This window comes from Coregonus clupeaformis, chromosome 9 (genome assembly GCF_020615455.1).
Source record: "Coregonus clupeaformis isolate EN_2021a chromosome 9, ASM2061545v1, whole genome shotgun sequence".
NCBI classification, from domain to species: domain Eukaryota; kingdom Metazoa; phylum Chordata; class Actinopteri; order Salmoniformes; family Salmonidae; genus Coregonus; species Coregonus clupeaformis.
This window is the reverse complement of record NC_059200.1, coordinates 25180997-25203397: the sequence shown is the minus strand read 5'-3', so window position 1 is coordinate 25203397 and position 22401 is coordinate 25180997. Positions and strand designations below refer to the sequence as shown.

General features: G+C 41.8%; 2 protein-coding genes across 5 annotated transcripts in view; one reads left to right on the top strand and one right to left on the bottom strand.

Moving 5' to 3' along the window:
- The window catches only part of LOC121574164 (tyrosine-protein kinase Fer), a 45624-nt gene extending 41911 nt beyond the window's left edge, over positions 1-3713 (top strand). For all 4 annotated transcript variants that reach the window (XM_041886811.2, XM_041886808.2, XM_041886809.2 and 1 more), the window contains one exon: positions 649-3713. In XM_041886811.2, coding sequence (XP_041742745.2) covers positions 649-785 — 137 coding nt within the window. In that variant the 3' untranslated portion in view covers positions 786-3713. The remainder of the gene's footprint in view (positions 1-648) is intronic.
- Positions 3714-3877: 164 nt separating this feature from the next.
- Positions 3878-20743, bottom strand: LOC121574166 (E3 ubiquitin-protein ligase Praja-2-like). Its single transcript, XM_041886812.2, has 9 exons — positions 20655-20743; positions 17852-18046; positions 16362-17409; positions 15763-15924; positions 14777-14962; positions 14453-14564; positions 6020-6134; positions 4768-4883; positions 3878-4521 (listed from the first exon to the last, which is right to left on the bottom strand). The coding sequence occupies exons 2-9, from the start codon at positions 18042-18044 to the stop codon at positions 4396-4398; spliced, it is 2058 nt and encodes a 685-aa protein (XP_041742746.2). The 5' UTR covers positions 18045-18046; positions 20655-20743; the 3' UTR covers positions 3878-4395.
- Positions 20744-22401: the final 1658 nt, after the last annotated feature.

The window sequence follows — 22401 nt, the reverse complement described above, 5'->3', positions numbered from 1 at the left end:
ATGCCCCCATGCACAAAGCGAGGTCCATACAGAAATGGTTTGTCGAGATTGGTGTGGAAGAACTTGACTGGCCTGCACAAAGCACTGACCTCAACCCCACCAAACACCTTTGGGATGAATTGGAACGCCGACTGCGAGCCAGGCCTAATCGCCCAACATCAGTGCCTGACCTCACTAATGTTGTTGTGGCTGAATGGAAGCAAGTCCCCGCAGCAATGTTCCAACATCTAGTGGAAAGCCTTCCCAGAATATAGCAGCAAAGGGGGGATCAATTCCATATTAATGCCCATGATTTTGGAATGAGATGTTCGACGAGCAGGTGTCCACATACTTCTGGCCATGTAGAGGTCTGCTGAAGGCATTTCTGACTGGTAACGCTCTTTAAGAATGAATAAACGGTAATGATTTGGTATAAAACTGAACGAAAATGAGAGAACTCAAAGGAATACTTTAATGGGGTCGTCTGTCTGTTCTTTTGCATTGGAGTTGGCCCTTTAGAGACAATTACTTGAACTTCAAGAAGTCATGAAGAGAACTGCATTGGGTGGTAATTTGTTCTCTAAACGTATATCCCTGATTACCATGCCTCGATCAATCCTAGGAAATTCAATTAAAGTTTCCCTCTGTGTCTGTCTCCCCCCATCTTAGATTACAGAATGTCCTGTCCAACAAAGTGCCCTGAGGAGATTTACAAAGTCATGCAGAAGTGCTGGGAGTACAAACCTGAAAACCGGCCGAAGTTCGCCGACCTTCAGAAAGAACTGGCCTCGATCAAGAAGAAATAGCAACCTGGTAGGGGAAGGTGGACCAGGTCATGTCATCACGTCCAGGGGATCACCCCATTACAACCCGAGAGAAACACCACAGAACGTTACAGCCTTGATGCTACTTTTTGTGATTGTACTCACGGTGTATACTTTGTCACAAAAATCACTGTGTTATTTGCCTAGGCAACTGTTTTGAGCCATTATCAAGGAGAGATATCTCTGCTTAGCTTGGATCATTGTCAAAATATGACAGTATTATTTTTATTTTTTACCTGGTGTTCTTTTATTTCTGCAACTAAAGGTGTTTTGAGACAAAACCACGCAAACATGTGTACAATAGATACAATCGATCATGCTCCATTGCACATATGACTTCTGTAGTTTTTGCTATTGGGCATCACTCGGGCATAGCCACGATAATGAGAAATGTCAACGTTTCTAGGTTTTTTTAGGGCCCTGAGTTTGGGCCTTTTAAGGTTACATGAGTAATATGATTACTTGAAAATGCAAAGGAGTCTTGTGCTCTGTGTAAAATACTAATGTGTAGATGCACTCTGTAGCTCATTTCAGTCTTCAGAGACAGATTGTGTTTGAGAACCTGTTCTCTTTACCAGCAGTTCCTACCCAAGGACGTAACAATTTATACCTAAGGGTATAGTGTCCTGTTTTTGTCTCAAGCTTGACTTTTCGACATTCAGCAGTAAGTATTTTCTTCTTCCTGTAAAGTCTTATTGTGATGTGACAGTTTGAGTTGAGATCTGCAAATCATTTCTGTCCAAAGATCTCGTAAAGTTTTCTCTTCACGCCCACCATTTAATCGAGAAAACCTTTTGAGTTTAACATACAAGGATAAGTGCAATTTGTGACACCCTTTTCCTATAATTATTTGGGCTTTGTAATGTAGAAATATTGCAATAAGGCTGTTTATTTATAATTAATATAATTTTACTTTGAATTATTCAATGTTTTAGACCCTCCAGATTGCTGGCTATTTTCTACGTTTTGGTCTCTGTCAGTTGTTACAAGCTCAACACTCATAATTTGAAAATGATCATAACTGTTCTATCTGACGTGAAATGTGAATGTAGCATTTTGTCCACTTTTACATAGCTCCGAGAGTTGTAAGGAGCTCCAGTTTTCATGCATTCATTTTTTATATTTTTTACTTCCAATTTTTTAATAAAACTACTGTTGTACATCGTTGATAGACATGCATTCAGAAATGAACAGTGAACTTGTTTTCATGAAGTATACTTAGGGCCAGGAGTTGTATCTGACCATGTGACATGACCAGGAGAGACTCTGGGGCCTAGTCTATGCCTGGTCTACAGTTGTCCTGGCAAGGTAATTCTCCTGCCCCTAATATAGTGTATTCGCTATTCCAGCCACTCCTGTATGATGTCATTTCTCTGAGGGTGCCATGTTGTTTCTATGTAAACCAAGCTCCTTCTTGCCATTTGTGTTGACAGCCCAAGCGTGTCTTCAAAAGCATCTTCTGTGAAGTAACACATCACATCCATTCATGAGTTTCACTCCTATTAGAATGATGGAACTCTTGTCTTCCAAACTTTAAAATGAAACATTCCTCCTCCTGTATTTTGTAAATACTTTTTTATGCAAATGTAGATCACGTTTTATGTGTGTATCTCTATTGGAAGTGTTTCTTCCAATGATGTATTCTATAAAGAAAACATTGTCTGTATCGTCATGATTGTTTGTACATTTTTAGTATATGTATAAATGATTTTTGGAAAACTCCTCTTTCCTATCCTTTATACAATGTCTCCTGCTCACCTATGCTGTATCCTCATCTTTCTGTGTCACAAATGACACCCAACTCCACATATAGTGCACTAATATGCAAAAGGTAGTACACTATATGGTGAATAGGGTGTCATTTGAGACACTGCCTTTGGTTTGTAGACTGGTGTAACAGTTGTTCATTCATTTCTCGTCAAATTACCTCCTGAATTGTTTTTTTTAGCATTCCAGACAACCTAGTAAGAAAAATGAATAGGCGAAGGGTGCTTACATCTTAACTACTGGTTGATGAGCACAAATAAGATATCTGTTTAAACACATTTGAAAGGCATACACCTTTTTCAGTAACTCTCTTATTTATTTGAGACACTTAAATAGTATCCTTAGCATTTTGTATTAAAATATTTGCATTTGTTTTTATAGAATTTGTTCTATGGTTTAATTTGTTTTTTAATTTGTATTCTTCTTGTACCAAGTCTAGATTTCCCCATGAGTAGTTAAAATCTGCTCTACATTACTGGTCAATACATTACACTTGTGTTGAATGAAGTTGTCTTTCATTTTGTTACTCATTTATTTTTTGAGTGAAAGTATATTTAAGCTTCACAATTCAATGTGAATGTCTTGTGCTGCATTAACGTTAGCATTCTGGTATGTACTCCCAAGGCCAACTTTACAGCATTCGAAGGTATGTGCATTACTGAGCTCTTTCTTTTCCTAAAGTATATTGTTATTTGATTATATGCGTCAGACTAATTTAAAGAGCTGGGATATTTATTGCCACAAGAGACCTTATATATTTTGATTGCACTTTTGGCCATGTTAAAAAGACACTGACAAGGCACAATAGTACTGTTGTGTCAACTAGTGTTTAGCCCAACATATCCTTCCCTATTAAGAAAGACCATATCTAAAGTAACAAGTGGACAATGCACTGGATTTAAAATGATTATCAAATTGTTATACTTAGCCCATATTAGAGTAAATAAAAACTAGCTAGTGTGGTTGTAATTGAAAAATGTCCTTAAATGTGTTCGCCGTTACACACCTGGAAAGGAACGCCTGTATATGCCCCCTTGTTAGCTTTCACAACCTTGATGACCATGGTATGTCCAGTCAATGTCTAAACCTCAATGTTTATACTGTGTACTTGCAATAAAATCTCTTTTGGCTCTTTGAATTCAACATCACGTGTTATTTCTGTTTGACACTTTGATTTGGGAAGGTGGAGAAATTAATGAACATCTTTTAAATCCATATTCAGAATTCAAATAGTTGATTATCCTCTTCCATTCAACAGGCACTCAGAGGTTTACGTTGGGTAAATAAAGATGGTGGTGTGCTAAATCTCTTGTATAAACAGCTTTATCTGAATGGCTTCTACAGTGGATGTATACAATCTCTTCGTAAGGAAGTTAGTGCCTTCCATTGATTTTGATAGTTCTTCCAAGACTTACCCACATTACAGCCTTTATTGAACACGGGAACTAAAATTATTTTGAAATGAGTACAATGTGAGGTACATAAGCAATGCTTTCATCTGTATTGAAAAATGTGTGCAAGTAAAATCTGAGACGCTTTAACAAATCTAGGCAAAACGAAAATTGCAATTTCCTAACCTTCATTAAAACATACATTCATAACAAAGACTTGACATTATACAGATAATATTTTCTCAGAAAATAAGCCTGAACTGTCACTCGGACATCTTGAACTTGTTTACATGTGCAGAACTAAATCAACAATCTCATTCATAGAGTTACATTGCAGAGAGCGGCAATGAAAGAAAAAGTAATAAGAACTTATTTTCATTGAAGTGTTATAGGCCTCTTTTTCTTTTCTGGCTGTTGATTGGTCATCAGTGAATTCACCGCATTCCGGCTGCGCTGTGATTGGACGGTGGGATGTCCTGATCCGACACAAACGAGGTGTTAGCAGTGGTCTCCATGACAACAGGCGACAGAATGTGACGACAGACAGGGCAAGTCCCAGACTAGAGAGAGAAGATACCATAAATCAGTATAAACATTTTCATATCATCACTCAAAATACATTGACACTGAATATAGACTGATGCCACCACCCTCATCACTTAAAGAACATTTCAATTACATGCTGATGTGCAGTACAGGCCATGTACATAAACGCTTTAGAAACAATAGTCTAAATGGGCTTCAAAATAAGTTATTCTCCACACACACACACACAGAGGCCCTCATTCAGTCAGTCACACACGTACCTTTTGGAGCCAGAGAGTCACGCAGATCTTGTGGAACATGTGGTGGCACGGCAGCTGGGTTGCAATCTCATCTTTGACGTACTCACCACAGCAGATGGCACAGCACTGTTCCTGCCCTAGAGAGAGAGAGATAGCAAGAGAGAGAGAGTGGGTGAAAGAAAGGAAAGAGAGAAAGAAAGGCGAGGGAGCGAGAAAGACAAGGATAAAGAGCCGCACAAGAAGAACTAAATCATAAGTGTCAGAGCGCGGCGCTGGGCCATCTATCACTTCATGTTCTGCAGCCCCGGCCTCATCCACTCTGTTCTGTATTCACAGCCCCACACGTTTACATTCCATCAGACTCCATTCAGTCGATCCACAAGCACACAGATGGAACCGCTCGCTCCGACATGGCATGACGAATGGCGGCCATCTTGCCTCGACGCCTGCATACTGCGATTTATTCCCGGGGAAACTTGACGCGACACCGGTGCATACATTTTGTCTTGCCCCCCTCTCACACATTTACATTATGTTCCCATCCTTCATATTATGCATTGCTTTACGCACTGCAAGTTATTTCTTATCTTGACACCACATTAATCAACATCGGATCAGTAACAGCGGAATATTTCCATATGGAATGCGTCGATGTGTTGAGACAAACTCAGCCTGCTGAATACTTTTTTTTATGATCCATTTCATACAGACTAATGAGCAGAGTGCTCTGCGTAATATATATATGTGAGTCTATATATTAGAGTCTATATATTAGCAGCTGGTTTCTTTCAGACAGTCAGTCTGGCCTGGACTGCTGGTCCGGTCGGCTAATAGTAAAACTGAGTACAAGACTGAGGGTGGGGATTTACAGAGTGGATGGTCCCACTAATTACATGTCTTTTGATCCTGATACAAAAGGCACTCCATGTTGGTATTAACCATTGCATTAGTTAGGCCATTTACAGTAGTTAGCACATGTCAAAATTAAAATAACTAATCTTACTCGTTCCACCACTGGAAATATGGTTTTGCTTGATCTTTTTCAAAGGTCATTGTGAATTATGACATTCATGGAATCCTTGAATATATTGCACATTTAGCAGTATTTCACTACTTACACCCAGAATGACTGAGTCTATTGTTGCCAATGCAAAAAGGACAATTGCACACATTAACAATACAGCCAATTCAAAGGGAGCGGAGGGAAGGGCCAGTCTGTTAGGATAAGAAGATGTGGTCCTACCACTGTGGTCTTCTAGCACTGTGAACTTACCACTGGGGTCCTCCAATATAGTGATTTGAGGCAGACACTCTATGATCTGTTCTGTAGCCGGAGGGTGGGCCTGCTCCACGTCGATGGCCAGGGACTCCAGGTGGGCTAGAGCCGCCTGTGAACCACAACAAAAGAACATCAGGTGCCAATGTCCCTATGTATTTACATGGATGCGTACAATGTAATTACAGTGTAGGTAGGTACACATTGTTACATGGTTAGAAATGTCTGTGTTGGACAAGACAGCAACAAGTTTCAAGTTATTAGTCGCATGTACGGGATATGCATGGTATACATCATCCAATGAAATGCTCACTTGCAGGTTCCTTCTCGGTAATGCAACAACAATGAGAAATAAGAAAAACAACAAAGTACATTTTTGTATAAGTATAATACAAGAAGGCACAATTTATAGTACAATATTTACACAAGCAGTATAATAAGAGTCTGGTAGAAGCAGTTGTGATGTGTGCTAAGTGCGGAGAATCAGAGTAGATGGTCAGTCCAGTTCAAGTGTTCAGCAGTCTGATGGCTTGTAGATAGAAACAGTTTCTGAGCCCGTTGGTATCAGGCCTCATGCTCCGATACCGTCTGCCTGATGGTAAAGGAGTGAACCGCTCATGGCTGGGGTGTGTGAGTTCCTTGATGCTGTGTGCTTTCCTCAGGCACCATTTTGAGTAGATGTCCTGGATGGGTGGGAGCACGGTCCCAGTGATGTCCTGGATGGGTGGGAGCACGGTCCCAGTGATGTCCTGGATGGGTGGGAGCACGGTCCCAGTGATGTCCTGGATGGGTGGGAGCACGGTCCCAGTGATGGGCCATCTTCACTCTCCGCTGGAGGGCCTTGCGGTCGTGGATGGAGCAATTCCTGTACCAGGCTGTGATGCAACCGGTCAGGACACTCTCGATGGTGCAGTGGTAGTATTTGGAGAGGACCCGCCGTAGGAAGTAGAGCCGCCTTAGGAAGTAGAGACGCTGTTGTTGGTCCATGACAAGTCCTTGGTGATGTGGACGCCGAGGAATTAAAAAAAACTTGTCACTCTCTACTACAGTCCCATTGATGTGGATCGGGGCATGTTCCCTCCTCTGCTTCCTTAAGTCAACAATCAATTATTTTGTTTTGCTGACATTGAGGGAGAGGTTGTTCTCATGACACCACAATGCCAGTTCACTTACCTCCTCCCTATAGGCTGACTCGTCGTTGTTGGTTATCAGGCCTACAACCGTGGTGTCATCAGCAAACTGGGAGTTGGTGAGGGGCAAAGTTCACGCAGTCGTGGGTGAACAGGGAGTGCAACAGAGGACTGAGGAGTAGTGGAGGAGTTGTTGCCAATCCTCACAGCCTGTTGTCTGTCCGTCAGGAAGTCCAGGATCCAGTTGCAGAGGGTGTTGTCCAGACCCAGGGCTTGGAGCTTGGTGTCAAGCTCAGAGAGAACAATAGTCAATGAACAGCATTCTCACGTAGGTGTTCCTTTTGTCCAAATGTGTTACGGCCGTATGAATAGCGTTAGAAATGGCATCTTCCGTGGATCTTTTGGAGCGGTGGGCAGATTGGAGTGGGTCCAGTGTGCCTGGCATGGTGACCTTGATGTGGGCCATGACCAGCCTCTCCAAGCACTTCATGATGACCGAGGTTAGCGCAACGGGCGATAGTAATTTTGGAATGTCATGTTTTTTTTGGGGCACTGGGATGATGGTGGTCTCCTTAAAGCAGGTGGGGACTACAGCCTAGGACAGGGACAGGTTGAAGATGTCAGAGAAAACGCCCGCCAGCAGGTCAGCACACACTGAGGTCACGACCAAAGATGCCATCTGGGCCGGCGGCTTTGTGAGTATTCACACATCAGCCTTGGAGAGCGGAAGTACCTGGTTGTCCGGACAGCAAGAATCTTCCTGGATGGCTCTGTACTGTCTGCCTTACATTTTAGTAATTTAGCAGACGCTCTTATCCAGAGCGACTTACAGTTAGTGAGTGCATACATTTTTCATACTGGCCCCCCGTGGGAAACGAACCCACAACCCTGGCGTTGCAAGCGCCATGCTCTACCAACTGAGCTACAGCATTGAATGTGTTAAGTGCGTCTGAGAGGGAGGTGTCGGTGGGCACCGCACAGCTGGATTTACCTTTGTAGTCTTTGATAGTCTGTAGTCCTTGCCACATGCGACGCGAGTCTGAGTGGTCGAACATCAATTCAAGTTTGAGTCTGTATTATCTTTTTGCATTCCTAATAGATTTGCGGAGCTTGTACCTGCTCGCATGCCACCGAGTCGTCGGGTTCCGTTCTGCTGACATTGAATGCTGCAGTACAGGCTCTCAGCATTGTACGGATATCTCCGTCCATCCAGGGTTTTTGGTTGGAGTATGTCCGGATTGTTATTGTGGGTACGTCGTCATCAACACATTTCCTAATGAAGCCTGTGACTGACAATGTATATTCCTCAATGTTGATGGATGAGTTCTGGGTGGATGAATCTTTGAACATATTTCAATCAATATTCTCAAAACAATCCTGCAGCATTGAGTCTGCCTCCTCTGACCAGCGCCTCACTATTCTCTGTGTTGGTGGCTCCCTCGAGTTCCTGCTTGAAGACGGGGAGTAGGAACAGAGAGATGTGATTTGATTGGCCGAAGTGGATGGATGGCTTTTTTTTTCTTTTTTAGGGGGTAGATCAGCTTTAATATTGCAGATAGATTGTAACTTCCAATGTAATTGTCCGCATCACTTCCAATCCCCCTATATATATATATATATATATATATATATATATATATATATATATATATATATATATATATATATACACACACACACATATACATCTATATACACACACATACATATACACACATATACAGTGAGGGAAAAAAGTATTTGATCCCCTGCTGATTTTGTACGTTTGCCCACTGACAAAGAAATGATCAGTCTATAATTTTAATGGTAGGTTTATTTGAACAGTGAGAGACAGAATAACAACAACAAAATCCAGAAAAATACATGCCAAAAATGTTATAAATTGATTTGCATTTTAATGAGGGAAATAAGTATTTGACCCCCTCTCAATCAGAAAGATTTCTGGCTCCCAGGTGTCTTTTATACAGGTAACGAGCTGAGATTAGGAGCACACTCTTAAAGGGAGTGCTCCTAATCTCAGCTTGTTACCTGTATAAAAGCACCTGTCCACAGAAGCAATCAATCAGATTCCAAACTCTCCACCATGGCCAAGACCAAAGAGCACTCCAAGGATGTCAGGGACAGGATTGTAGACCTACACAAGGCTGGAATGGGCTACAAGACCATCGCCAAGCAGCTTGGTGAGAAGGTGACAACAGTTGGTGCGATTATTCGCAAATGGAAGAAACACAAAAGACCTGTCAATCTCCCTCGGCCTGGGGCTCTATGCAAGATCTCACCTCGTGGAGTTGCAATGATCATGAGAACGGTGAGGAATCAGCCCAGAACTACACGGGAGGATCTTGTCAATGATCTCAAGGCAGCTGGGACCATAGTCACCAAGAAAACAATTGGTAACACACTACGCCGTGAAGGACTGAAATCCTGCAGCGCCCGCAAGGTCCCCCTGCTCAAGAAAGCACATATACAGGACCGTCTGAAGATGCCAATTAACATCTGAATGATTCAGAGGAGAACTGGGTGAAAGTGTTGTGGTCAGATGAGACCAAAATCGAGCTCTTTGGCATCAACTCAACTCGCCGTGTTTGGAGGAGGAGGAATGCTGCCTATGACCCCAAGAATACCATCCCCACCGTCAAACATGGAGGTGGAATCATTATGCTTTGGGGGTGTTTTTCTGCTAAGGGGACAGGACAACTTCACCGCATCAAAGGGACGATGGACGGGGCCAAATCTTGGGTGAGAACCTCCTTCCCTCAGCCAGGGCATTGAAAATGGGTCGTGGATGGGTATTCCAGCATGACAATGACCCAAAACACACGGCCAAGGCAACAAAGGAGTGGCTCAAGAAGAAGCACATTAAGGTCCTGGAGTGGCCTAGCCAGTCTCCAGACCTTAATCCCATAGACAATCTGTGGAGGGAGCTGAAGGTTCGAGTTGCCAAATGTAAGCCTCGAAACCTTAATGACTTGGAGAAGATCTGCAAAGAAGAGTGGGACAAAATCCCTCCTGAGATGTGTGCAAACCTGGTGACCAACTACAAGAAACGTCTGACCTCTGTGATTGCCAACAAGGGTTTTGCCACCAAGTACTAAGTCATGTTTTGCAGAGGGGTCAAATAATTATTTCCCTCATTAAAATGCAAATCAATTTATAACATTTTTGACATGCGTTTTTCTTGATTTTTTTGTTGTTATTCTGTCTCTCACTGTTCAAATAAACCTACCATTAAAATTATAGACTGATCATTTCTTTGTCAGTGGGCAAACGTACAAAATCAGCAGGGGATCAAAAACTTTTTTCCCCTCACTGTATGTATGTATCTATCTATCTATCTATCTATCTGGCCCTCCTGTAGCTCAATTGGTAGAGCATGGCGCTTGCAACGCCAGGGTTGTGGGTTCGATTCCCATGGGGGGCCAGTATGAAAAATGTATGCACTCTAACTGTAAGTGGCTCTGGATAAGAGCGTCTGCTAAATGACTAAAATGTAAATGTCAAATAAATAAATATATATATATACACATACACACATATATACACACACACACACACACACACACACACACACGTATGTATGTATACACATACAGTTGATGTCAGAAGTTTACATACACTTAGGTTGGAGTCATTAAAACTTGTTTTTCAACCACTCCACAAATTTCTTGTTAACAAACTAAAGTTTTGGCAAGTCGGTTAGGACATCTACTTTGTGCAGGACACAAGTAATATTTCGAACAATTGTTTAGAGAGATTATTTCACTTATAATTCACTGCATCACAATTCCAGTGGGTCAGAAGTTTACATACACTAAGTTGACTGTGCCGTTAAACAGCTTGGAAAATTCCAGAAAATTATGTCATGGCCTTAGAAGCTTCTGATAGGCTAATTGACATCATTTGAGTCAATTGGAGGTGTACCTGTGGATGTATTTCAAAGCCTACCTTCAAACTCAGTGTCTCTTTGCTTGACATCATGGGAAAATCAAAATAAATCAGCCAAGACCTCAGAAAAAATATTGTAGACCTCATCCTTGGGAGCAATTTCCAAACGCCTGAAGGTACCACGTTCATCTGTACAAACAATAGTACGCAAGTATAAACACCATGGGACCACGCAGCCGTCATACCGCTCAGGAAGGAGACACGTTCTGTCTCCTAGAGATGAACGTACTTTGATGCAAAAAGTGCAAATCAATCCCAGAACAACAGCAAAGGGCCTTGTGAAGATGCTGGAGGCAAAAAGGTACAAAAGTATTTATAACCACAGTAAAACGAGTCCTATATCGACATAACCTGAAAGGCCACTCAGCAAGGAAGAAGCCACTGCTCCAAAACCGCCATAAAAAAGCCAGACTACGGTTTGCAACTGCACATGGGGACAAAGATCGTACTTTTTGAAGAAATGTCCTCTGGTCTGATGAAACAAAAATAGAACCGTTTGGCCATAATGACCATCGTTATGTTTGGAGGAAAAAGGGATGTCTTGCAAGCCGAAGAACACCATCCCAACCATGAAGCACGTGGGTGGCAGCATCATGCTGTGGGGGTGCTTTGCTGCAGGAGGGACTGGTGCACTTCACCAAATAGATGGCATCATGAGGAAGGAAAATTACGTGGATATATTGAAGCAACATCCCAAGACATCAGTCAGGAAGTTAAAGCTTGGTCGCAAATGGGTCTTCCAAATGGACAATGACCCCAAGCATACTTCCAAAGTTGTGGCAAAATGGCTTAAGGACAACAAAGTCAAGGTATTGGAGTGGCCATCACAAAGCCCTGACCTCAATCCTATAGAAAATGTGTGGGCAGAACTGAAAATGATGTGTGAGCAAGGAGGCCTACAAACCTGGTCAACAAGGTCCTTTGCTGTTGTTCTGGGATTGATTTACATTTTGTCATGCACAAAGTAGATGTCCTAACAGACTTCCCAAAACTAGAGTTTGTTAACAAGAAATGTGTGTAGTGGTTGAAAAACAAGTTTTAATGACCAACCTAAATGTATGTAAACGTCCGACTTCAACTGTATACACACACACACATATACATACTAGACAATCTGGACCCTTTCTTTCTAAAATTAGCCGCCTGTTCAAGCTCTCTTTCGTATCGCCTGAGATCCCCAGAGATTGGAAAGCTACCGCGGTCATCCCCCTCTTCAAAGGGGATGACACTCTAGATCCAAATCATTTCGAATCCCACCGTACCTTCTCCACTATGCAATCTGGTTTCCGAGCTGGTCATGGGTGCACCTCAGCCACGCTCAAGGTCCCAAACGATATAATAACCATGATCGATAAAAAAGACAGTACTGTGCAGCCGTCTTCATCGACCTGGCCAAGGCTTTTGACTCTGTCAATCGTCGCATTCTTATTGGCAGACTAAATAGCCTTGGTTTCTCAAATGACTGTCTCGCCTGGTTCACCAACTACTTCTCAGATAGAGTTCAATGTGTCAAATCGGAGGGCCTGTTGTCTGGACCTCTGGCAGTCTATGGGGGTGCTACAGGGTTCAATTCTCGGGCCGACTCTATTCTCTGTGTATATCAATGATGTCGCTCTTGCTGCTGGTGACTCTCAGATCCACCTCTACGCAGACGACACCATTTTGTATACATCTGGCCCTTCATTGGACACTGTGTTAACAAACCTCCAAACGAGCTTCAATGCCATACAACACTCCTTCCGTAGCCTCCAACTGCTCTTAAAACGCTAGTAAAACTAAATGCATGCTCTTCAATCGAACCCTGCTTGCAACCGCCCGCCCGACTAGAATAACTACTCTCGGCGGGTCTGACTTAGAATATGTGGACAACTACAACTACCTAGGTGTCTGGTTAGACCGTAAACTCTCCTTCCAGACTCACATTAAGCATCTCCAATCCAAAGTTAAATCTAGAATCGGTTTCCTATTTCGCAACAAAGCCTCCTTCACTCATGCTGCTAAACATGCCCTCGTAAAACGGACTATCCTACCGATCCTTGACTTCGGCGATGTCATTTACAAAATAGCTTCCAACACTCTACTCAGCAAATTGGATGTAGTCTATCACAGTGCCATCCGTTTTGTCACCAAAGCCCCATATACTACCCACCAATGTGACCTGTACGCTCTCGTTGGCTGGCCCTCACTACATATTTGTCGCCAAACCCACTGGCTCCATGTCATCTATAAATCACTTATAGGCAAATCCCCGCCTTATCTTAGATCATTGGTCACCATAGCAACACCCACCCGTAGTATGCATTCCAGCAGGTATATCTCACTGGTCATCCCCAAAGCCAACACCTCCTTTGGCCGCCATTCCTTCCAGTTCTCTGCTGCCAATGACTGGAACGAACTGCAAAAATCTCTGAAGCTGGAGACTCTTATCTTCCTCACTAACTTTAAGCATCAGTTGTCAGAGCAGCTTACCGATCACTGCACCTGTACACAGCCCATCTGAAATTATCCCACCCAACTACCTCATCCCCATATTGTTTTTTATTTTGCTCATTTGCACCCCAGTATCTCTATTTGCACATCATCTTCTGCACATCTATCACTCCAGTGTTAATACTAAATCGTAATTATTTTGCACTATGGCCTATTTATTGCCTTACCTCCATAACACACTGTATATAGATTTTCTATTGTGTTATTGACTGTACGTTTTGTTTATTCCATATGTAACTCTGTGTTGTTGTTTTTATCGCACTGCTTTGCTTTATCTTGGCCAGGTCGCAGTTGTAAATGACAACTTTTTCTCAACTGGCTTACCTGGTTAAATAAAAAATATACATACATACATACATACATACATACATATATCCTTTTTAAAAATATATTTCCCTTTATTACTTTCGGTGGATGGCTTTGTACGCGTCGCGGATGTTTGTGTATACATGGTCAAGCACGGCGGATCCTCTTGTGGGGAAGGATACATGTCAGTAATATTTTGGGAAAATTTGCTTTAGACGGTTTCAAGTCACCCACGACAATGAAGACTGCTTCCGGGGGTGAAAGTATTCTTGCTGGCTAATGATCTTGTACAGTTTGCGGAGTGCCAACTTGGTGTTTGTTTGTGGCGGTATGTACACAGCTGTGATAGCACACATGAATTCAACTCCAGGTTGGATGAGCAGGAACTCACTGCGTCAACATAGGATGGCACAATCTTGAAAAGCACACTTGAAGCAAACATTTAGAGATGGAATGGTGGTGGTCAACAAATTTGATCCTAAGATCCTTCTGTCTGCACTTCTGTGGACTTGATTAGAGTGACTTGTGTCATAGTAAGAGTCTAGGGCTTTGGCCTTACCTCCATAGCTTGGGCCAGGCGCTCTTCAAGAGCCATGTATGTGAGGAGCTGAGGATCCACATAGGAAATAGCCTGGGCCATCCCAAAGCCCTCTCCAAAGTCATCCAACAACCTAAGATGAAGCAAAAAAAAAAAAAAAATCCTGGTCAGGAAACCTCCTGGCCCTACATACATCTATCTATCTATCACGTTGTAAATGTCAACGCATCAAAGTACATTACAGGAGTAAAACGTCAAACATTCTACACACCTCCAGAAAACTATCATAAAAATCATGAATTATATCTCACAATTTGGAGTTAAAACTCTTAAATTGTTCCCCACCTCCACTCAGCGTCCAGGTCCTCGCTCACGCTGGAGTCATCCTCCAGGTTGTTGTTCCCGTCCAGGATGAAGAGGCCTGGGTGGACAAAGTGACTCATGCCATCTGGGTCTTCGTCACTACTGCTGCCCGTCTCCTCATTGTACATCAACCACGGAATCTCTCCCTCCTCCAGAGGGGTCGGCTCCCTGCACAGTGCACAAACACAGCTTGTGTTCATTGGGCACCAGCAGGAAGAAAATGGACTGAAACGGGGAGACTTGTCCAATAAGAAACGCTCATTTTCGTTTTGTGCCCTAATGGACACGACCAAGTTTTCACCTTGCAAATGAGAATCAAAAATATAGTATGCACCGGAAATGTAGGCTATGCAGAAAGGTATTTTGTGTGATTTGTTGGAAATTGTTAGATATTACTGCACTGCTGGAGTTAGGAACACAAGCATTTCACTACACCCGCAATAACATCTGCTAAATATGTGTATGCGACCAATACGATTTGATCAAATTATATACATATACAGTAGTTTACATATCTTAGTTAACTAATCATAAAATCAATATCCATGGGAATGATTCAGCCTACCTCAACTGATTTAATGTATTAATGTAAGACTTTGCTTGGAGACTGTGCTGCTGTGGCACTTAGCTTAATCGTTATTCCAGCCCACACCCTGGTTACACATCACAGCATTAACACATGGAGGTGTCGGTCTGAGGGCTGGCTGTGCTTACCAATGACATATAGAATATATAGTATACATTAGATATACATACATTTAAATGCAGTGGTCCCCCAGTCACAATTCAAATACTTCCCCGTTTAACTACTCCAGACTATTACTCATATCTGCATTACTCTAGATTAGTGTCTGCATTTAGGCCACTCCCAAGCCATTGATTGCATTTATCAGAAGTGATCGTATAAGGCTGTATTATGTTGCAGTTATCAGGAGTGACCCGTATAAGGCCAGTATTTTGGTGCTTACTCAAGGGGCAGGCTGAGCTCGGGGACATCCTCCAGACTGCTGCTGTGCAGTTCGTCCAGGCCGGGCAGCGTCTCCCAGCTCTCCTGATTGGAGCCACGCTCCTTCTCCAGGCCAGAGTCCGACGTCCACAAGGCTGACCACTCCCCCTCACTGCACTCCGAGCTGCAAACACACACACGCGTCAGTCCACCTAGTAAGCACCACACCTAATCTGCTTAGCAGTGAGGTCTTAGCAGTATAAACACAAGAGCTTCGCTAGCAACCTCCGCTTCCTCAATTGACACCATCAGGACAAAAGAGAGCTACGTATTCACACTTTCCCAGAAAGGCAACAATTGGATTGTGAGTTGCAATGTCTTTGATCAACAGAGACCTAGAAAATGCCTTGTCTAACATTTATGAATAATCCCAAATTATAGTGCAAATGTTTAACTGACATTTTCCCTTCACAGAAATCCAACACTTGTGATTAGATCCCACTGACCATATATACACTTGCTGACTATAATATAAATACACACGGTTTTGTCCTATTTTACTATGATCTAAGAGCAATAAAAGGGTGATATGTAAAAATGACAATCTAAGGTATATTATACCTTTCTTCAGCCTTCATGAAAGGAACACATGTCTTATTGAAGTCCTCAAGATCTTCCCAGATGTCCTTTTCATCATCTGAATTCATTTTGCTACAAGAATCTTCATGTTCACCCCTCCTCTCGATAGGGCTAAACCCATATGAATCAGTCCGAGGGTAATCAAAGAGAAACTCCTGGTTTGGCCTTTCCGTTTGTGTCAGGAAGAATGGCGGTGCAGACACACACTTGGTCTTGCTGGCCTGTTTGGCTGAGCCACAGTGCGCCTCCTCGCCGTGAGAACTCTTCCTCTTCTCCAGGTGTGTTTCACTCGTCTGCTTACGAATTTTGGGCCTCACCACCATCTCTGACTGGGTCCCTCTCTGGTCGTCGTTCCCCAGCTCAGCAGGACCTTTGGGGCCAACAGGAGAGCCACCGACTGCTAGGTCCTCTGGTGGGTGGTCCTCTGTGCTGTTTTCCGTGTGATCTGTTCTGTTGCGTTCTGATATATTCCACTCAGGAGGGATTTCTTCTGTGTTAGAATCTGATCTTGGATCTGTTCTAGAATCTTTCACTGACTCAGTGTCTCTGAGGGAACAGTCTGTCGTCCCTTCACTAGATTTTGTGTACAAATACGAGTGCAAACCGCTGAGATAGTCAAACTCTTTACCCAGCTCGAAGATCATGTCATCCAGTCTTTTCTGGAGACCGTGAGACGGATCGGAACCCTGCCCCCCCTCCTCCTCGCCGCCGCTACTGTCTGGCTCGTAAGCATCAATATTTACAAAGCTCAATATGCTGGAATTAGAAGGGTTGCTGTCCTCGTCCTCGGGGATAGGCCATGCACTGGCTTCTGCACTTTTCTTCGAGACGCCATTTTGGTCCTGGTCTGAGGCTACAGGTTGGTCACTATTTTTGTAGTGGATGGAGTGGGCTTCCGATGACTTCCTAGAAGTTGACTGTTTCTTGTGGGGAGGATCTTTGCCAGATTTGATTTTCACCTCTGCGTGAACCGAATTCGATGACACAGGAAAGATGGCGTGAAGCATCGAGGAGATGTTCCCTGTTGAAGCTAGGAGAGGCGCATTTAGTTACAGCTAAAACACAATCAAAACATCTACTATTACCATGACTTGCCAATACACAACTATTACATTTGCTAAATACTGACATAGCATGCAGCAGCTCCAGCCAGCCACCATTTATGGCGCAGATTGGGGTTTATAGGCTTAGCTCCTCACACTGAATTTCATGTCACAGGATAAATCGATCCAAACCTGCCCCGGTGCAGTACTTACTCACATGCTGCTACTCACTACAGGAGTTGCTTAGTGGTCTGCCATGATGTCAAATAAATAATAAACATAACTTTAATTGATTTGTTGACCTTGATATCATGTTGTTCACATGTAGAAATATAGGCCTGACTCAAATAGCCTACAGCTTGTCCCTCAGCTATTCAATGCACTGCAAATGGGACTTAGCCATATAGATCTATTGCACCGTGAACGTACATATGGAATGCGCTCTATGGACACCGTCCATTTCCGTATCTGGCCAATCCTCCACTCTGGCTGGGTTCCTGTGCTTGTCAGAGGTTGGACGGAAGTTAACGTATGCATGCCTCCTGCCGTATCTCCTTCCTGTGATTGTCTGATATCCACCAGCTGGTTTGGGCCAGGCTGGCTTGCCAGCTTCCTGACCCATCACTAGAGAGAGAGGAAATAACAACATTGAAACACACAGCGCCAAACTAAAAGTTGAAAAGAGTGACTGATGGTTTAATCTGACCTATTGGATGATTCCATGCCAGAGAAGCACAAAAATATTTTTGGTATCTCAGATTGTTCAGGCAATTCTCACATAGAAAATTAATTGGAAGGAAGGATGTTTGACATGCTTTTTACATTTGTATCGCAAACAATTTTTTTGAAAATCATGATGAAAGTGACTTTTTAGACCTATACATGCCTCCTGTAAGACACTATGATCTGTGAACCGTACATGACACAAACAACATATTGGTGTCATTATACTCCTTACAGTGTGCTCTAACATATGGAGTATGTCTTGATTCTGAAATACAATTTTTCACATTAATTTATTCAACATTGAAAATATTAATGTTAATATCTCAAAAGTACCTTTTTGATTTTGTTCATTTAAGACATTGTTTGGAACAATATACTCTACAAGTACATAACATTTCCAGTGGGCTCACTACTAATTTAATGAGCACCACCAACACAGTGAATGGGAAAATTGATTCAAAGGGAACTCCCTCTGCTGGTAATTTGTTTAATGTTTAATCCTAAAGGAGGGCTGTGCTTGGTTATTGACCTAATTTCTATGTATAAAATGGGTAATATCATTAAAAGTACCAGAGAGCTCACTCTGGAAATTTGACATGTTTGTAGAGTATATTGTTACAAACAATATGTCTAAAAATAAGCTAAAATAAAATAGGGTACCATATTGTCAAAATATACCTATTGTCTAAAAAGAGGAAGTGTGAGAATAACTGCATCTTTGAGCTTAGATCCATACAAAACACAAAGCAGTAAAGACACAAGAAACATTGCTGCAAACCATAACAGTTGTGGAGGCCTTCTTTACACTTAAAAACAAACAGTCTGGAAAAGTTGGCAAATTAAAGCAATATAACAAATATGACTAACATGACATGAAAGCAAAGTAAACGTTCAATGACTTGCTACAACAGTTGTTGACCTAGCTACAAATGTGACCGAAATTGAGATTAAGGAAAGGGGAGAAGGTATTATACTACCAAATTCAGTCCTAACAGTTCAATTATCATAACAAATGATAGGCCTATATGAAGCGATTTCAGTGCCAACAGAAATTGTATTTGAATTCCATAATTTTTCATTTGTTTTAGGATATTGAATTTGAATGTAATATTTTTGAATTTGTAATGCACAAATTGAATCATTGAATTCAGAACTCAGAATATTGCATTCCGTTTAAAAATTCAATTTAATGGAATATTCAAGTTCAATATTTATATATTCGATTTCAATATGGTAGATATTGCATTCATTGTCTGTATCAAGTTTACAAATGATCATTTCAAGTTTATCAAAGTTTCATATATTTAACATCTCAGATGCATTCATATTCAGTTTTAAAATTCAACTGAAATTCAGATTCAAAACCAGAGACAACATCCTGGTACTTTGCCAGCCAGGAAAGGTAAAGGTGAACAGATAGAATCAAACACTCACTGTGATAAACAAACTTCTGGCCGTTTCTGATGCCAATGTAGCATGATTAATTGATTTCCTTCCAATTAATTTGGCTCTAGCATTTGAACCGAGCTATTATGACCCCATTCATGAAAGCTAAGACTCTCTGGTGCATGGACGTGTCTTCTGTTCCCCTCTATGACGATCACAGGCTGCGTTAGAAGGACCCCATAATAATATAGTTGAAATGCCAGGTCATGGCCCTTCTACAGATAGCCTTTCCACTCCCCTTTAATATTGCTCTTGTGACGGTCATGGATAAAGGGATCCAGCTTTTGTCAAATTAACGTAAAAAGTTGATTTATTTTTAATTATCCAAAACTGCTGCGTAAATTCTCCTAACCTGCTACGAAAAGTCAATTCTGACGTTAATTTGACAAAAACTAGATCCCTTCTAGCCATGACCTCTTGGTGACTGACTGGGTTCGAACCTGGTCTCCTGCATGTCACAAGACTATAAAGGACACTCATTTAGTTTATACAATTATTTTACAAGCTAGCTTGATAGCGAGTTAATAGCAAACAATAAACACTTAGTTACATTTTGGAGCAAACTAGACAGCAATGAAACGGAATAAGCAATAGTGTAGCTAGCACGCTAGCTACATAATTATTGCAACCGGCTTGCCATTGTTGTCTAGCTAGCTTGGTTGCAAAGTTATTTTACTAACGTCATTCGCTAGCTAGCTAACTGCACAGCACCCAAAACAAATTGCTATAGCTTACGAGAACAGTAGGCAGTATAGCTAGCTGGTTATTTGGCTGCTACTTCACAGATTATTAGGGTGTATTCAGAAAATAAGATTCGTGTTTAGCAGACGGAAAAATACTTGGCCTTGGCCTAAGTAACGTTAGCTAGCTAACTATCGTGTTATGCTAGCTAGCTTGTCAAAAGACCTTCCTCCTCAATGCATCCCGTTAGCTAGCAATTTCCAAACGGCAAGGGACAAAACGGTCCACTTGTTATTAATCAAACATTACTGGTCCCCATATGTTCTTGTTTCTTTTAACCTATATCGACATCCATTATTCAAAGTGGTTGCTGTATTACCTGTCCCGCAGGCTTTCTCTCCGACCGAAACTGCGAAAAAAATAAATTTACGCTAACGTCATCGGCAAACTTAGTGTCATATGACAGGCTTTGTCCAATCTGCTGCTGAGACTGCATTGGCAATCGATTTTAAGGGGCTTTAAACCATACCTCTACTATAATAAGAGAGAAGCGCAGGACACCTCAATAAAAAAGTATAACAAATGTGTGGCTTGTGCAATTTGATTTATTAAACACCTGGAACATCTTTATTGGTGACTAAAATAGATTATCATCCAATAAATCAAATCAAAATCAAAGCAATGTGTATTGGTCACGTGCACAGGATACAGGTGTAAATGCAAATTGTACAGTGAAATGCTTCGCTAACTATAATAATAATATGCCATTTAGCAGACGCTTTTATCCAAAGCGACTTACAGTCATGCGTGCATACATTTTTTTTGTGTATGGGTGGTCCCGGGGATCGAACCCACTACCTTCGCGTTACAAGCGCCGTGCTCTACCAGCTGAGCTACAGAGGACCACACTCTCCTCGACAATGCAGTAGCCTACGATATCAATCAAGAATCAAATGCCAAATAAAAAGTCCAAAAATTACAAGTAGTAATAAAAAAGTAGAAGAAAAAAGTAATAAAAACGATAGGAAAATAAAATAATAAAAATGGCACATGCGCTGAATACAACTTTACAGTGAAATGCTTGCTTATGAGCCCTTCCCAACAATGCAGAGTTTAACATTTTAAATTAAAGTAGTAATACAAGAGGAATTAAATTAAATTAAACACAAGAATGGAGCTATAAACAGGGATATACAATATACAGTATGATTTATAAAATGTGCTGTGTCAAATTACGAGAACTGTTATATACAAGTAGTAAAGTGAGAAGTGACTTATATAGCAGCTTAAATAAATAGTATTAATAAATAGTAACCGCAGTGGTGACCATGGTGTGTGTTAAAGGCCAAGTGCAGTCAAAATTTAGATTTTCCTGTGTTTTGTATCATATTGTAACGACCCTGGGTTTATAAGCGGGCACAGTCGATGGTGCGCTGGACTTCGGGCTAGAAGGTTGAGGGTTCGAGACCTGCTCCCTGCCTGTTTCATTACAATATTATAAACTGGGTGGTTCGAGCCCTGAATGCTGATTAGCTGAAAGCCTTGGTATATCAGACCATGTACCACGGGTATGACAAAATATTTATTTTTACTGCTCTAATTACGTTGGTAACCAGTTTATAATAGCAATAAGGCCCCTCAGGGGTTTGTGATATAAGGCCAATATACCACGGCTAAGGGCTGTGTCCAGGCACTCTGCGTTGCATCATGCATAAGAACAGCCCTTAGCCCTGGTATATTGGCCATATACCACACCTCCTCGGGCCTTGTTGCTTAACTATACAACAGCTGAGAAAACTAACACTGTAAAAGTGTGAAACAAATGAATCAGTGTTATTTCCTGATAGTTGCTGGTTGAAAATACAATATACACAGGACCTTCTAATAAGCAGTTTCGGCTTTCCATGGTGATATCACCATGTGGTACATGGTTAATAGACCAATAACAAAAAGAGTTCCAAACTTTTCTGCCAATAATAGCTAGTTTTCAGTTGTCCCCTCTCCATTCAGACCACTCCCAGACAGTCCTAGCAAAATTATTGCTTTAGAAAATGGGCTATTTTTGCTCATTTTAATGGAAATCTATTACAGCAAGGTACTTCATTGTTACCCAGAAATGATGTGAT

Bases quoted from the DNA above. Each gene is read 5' to 3' on its own strand.
- LOC121574166 (XM_041886812.2), bottom strand. From the start codon at position 18,044: ATGGGTCAGGAAGCTGGCAAGCCAGCCTGGCCCAAACCAGCTGGTGGA. The intron at 15,925-16,361 runs GTATAATATACC...GTGTGTTTGCAG, and splicing joins TTCATGAAGGCTGAAGAAAG to CTCGGAGTGCAGTGAGGGGG. The intron at 14,963-15,762 runs GTAAGCACCAAA...TGCACTGTGCAG, and splicing joins GAGCTCAGCCTGCCCCTTGA to GGAGCCGACCCCTCTGGAGG.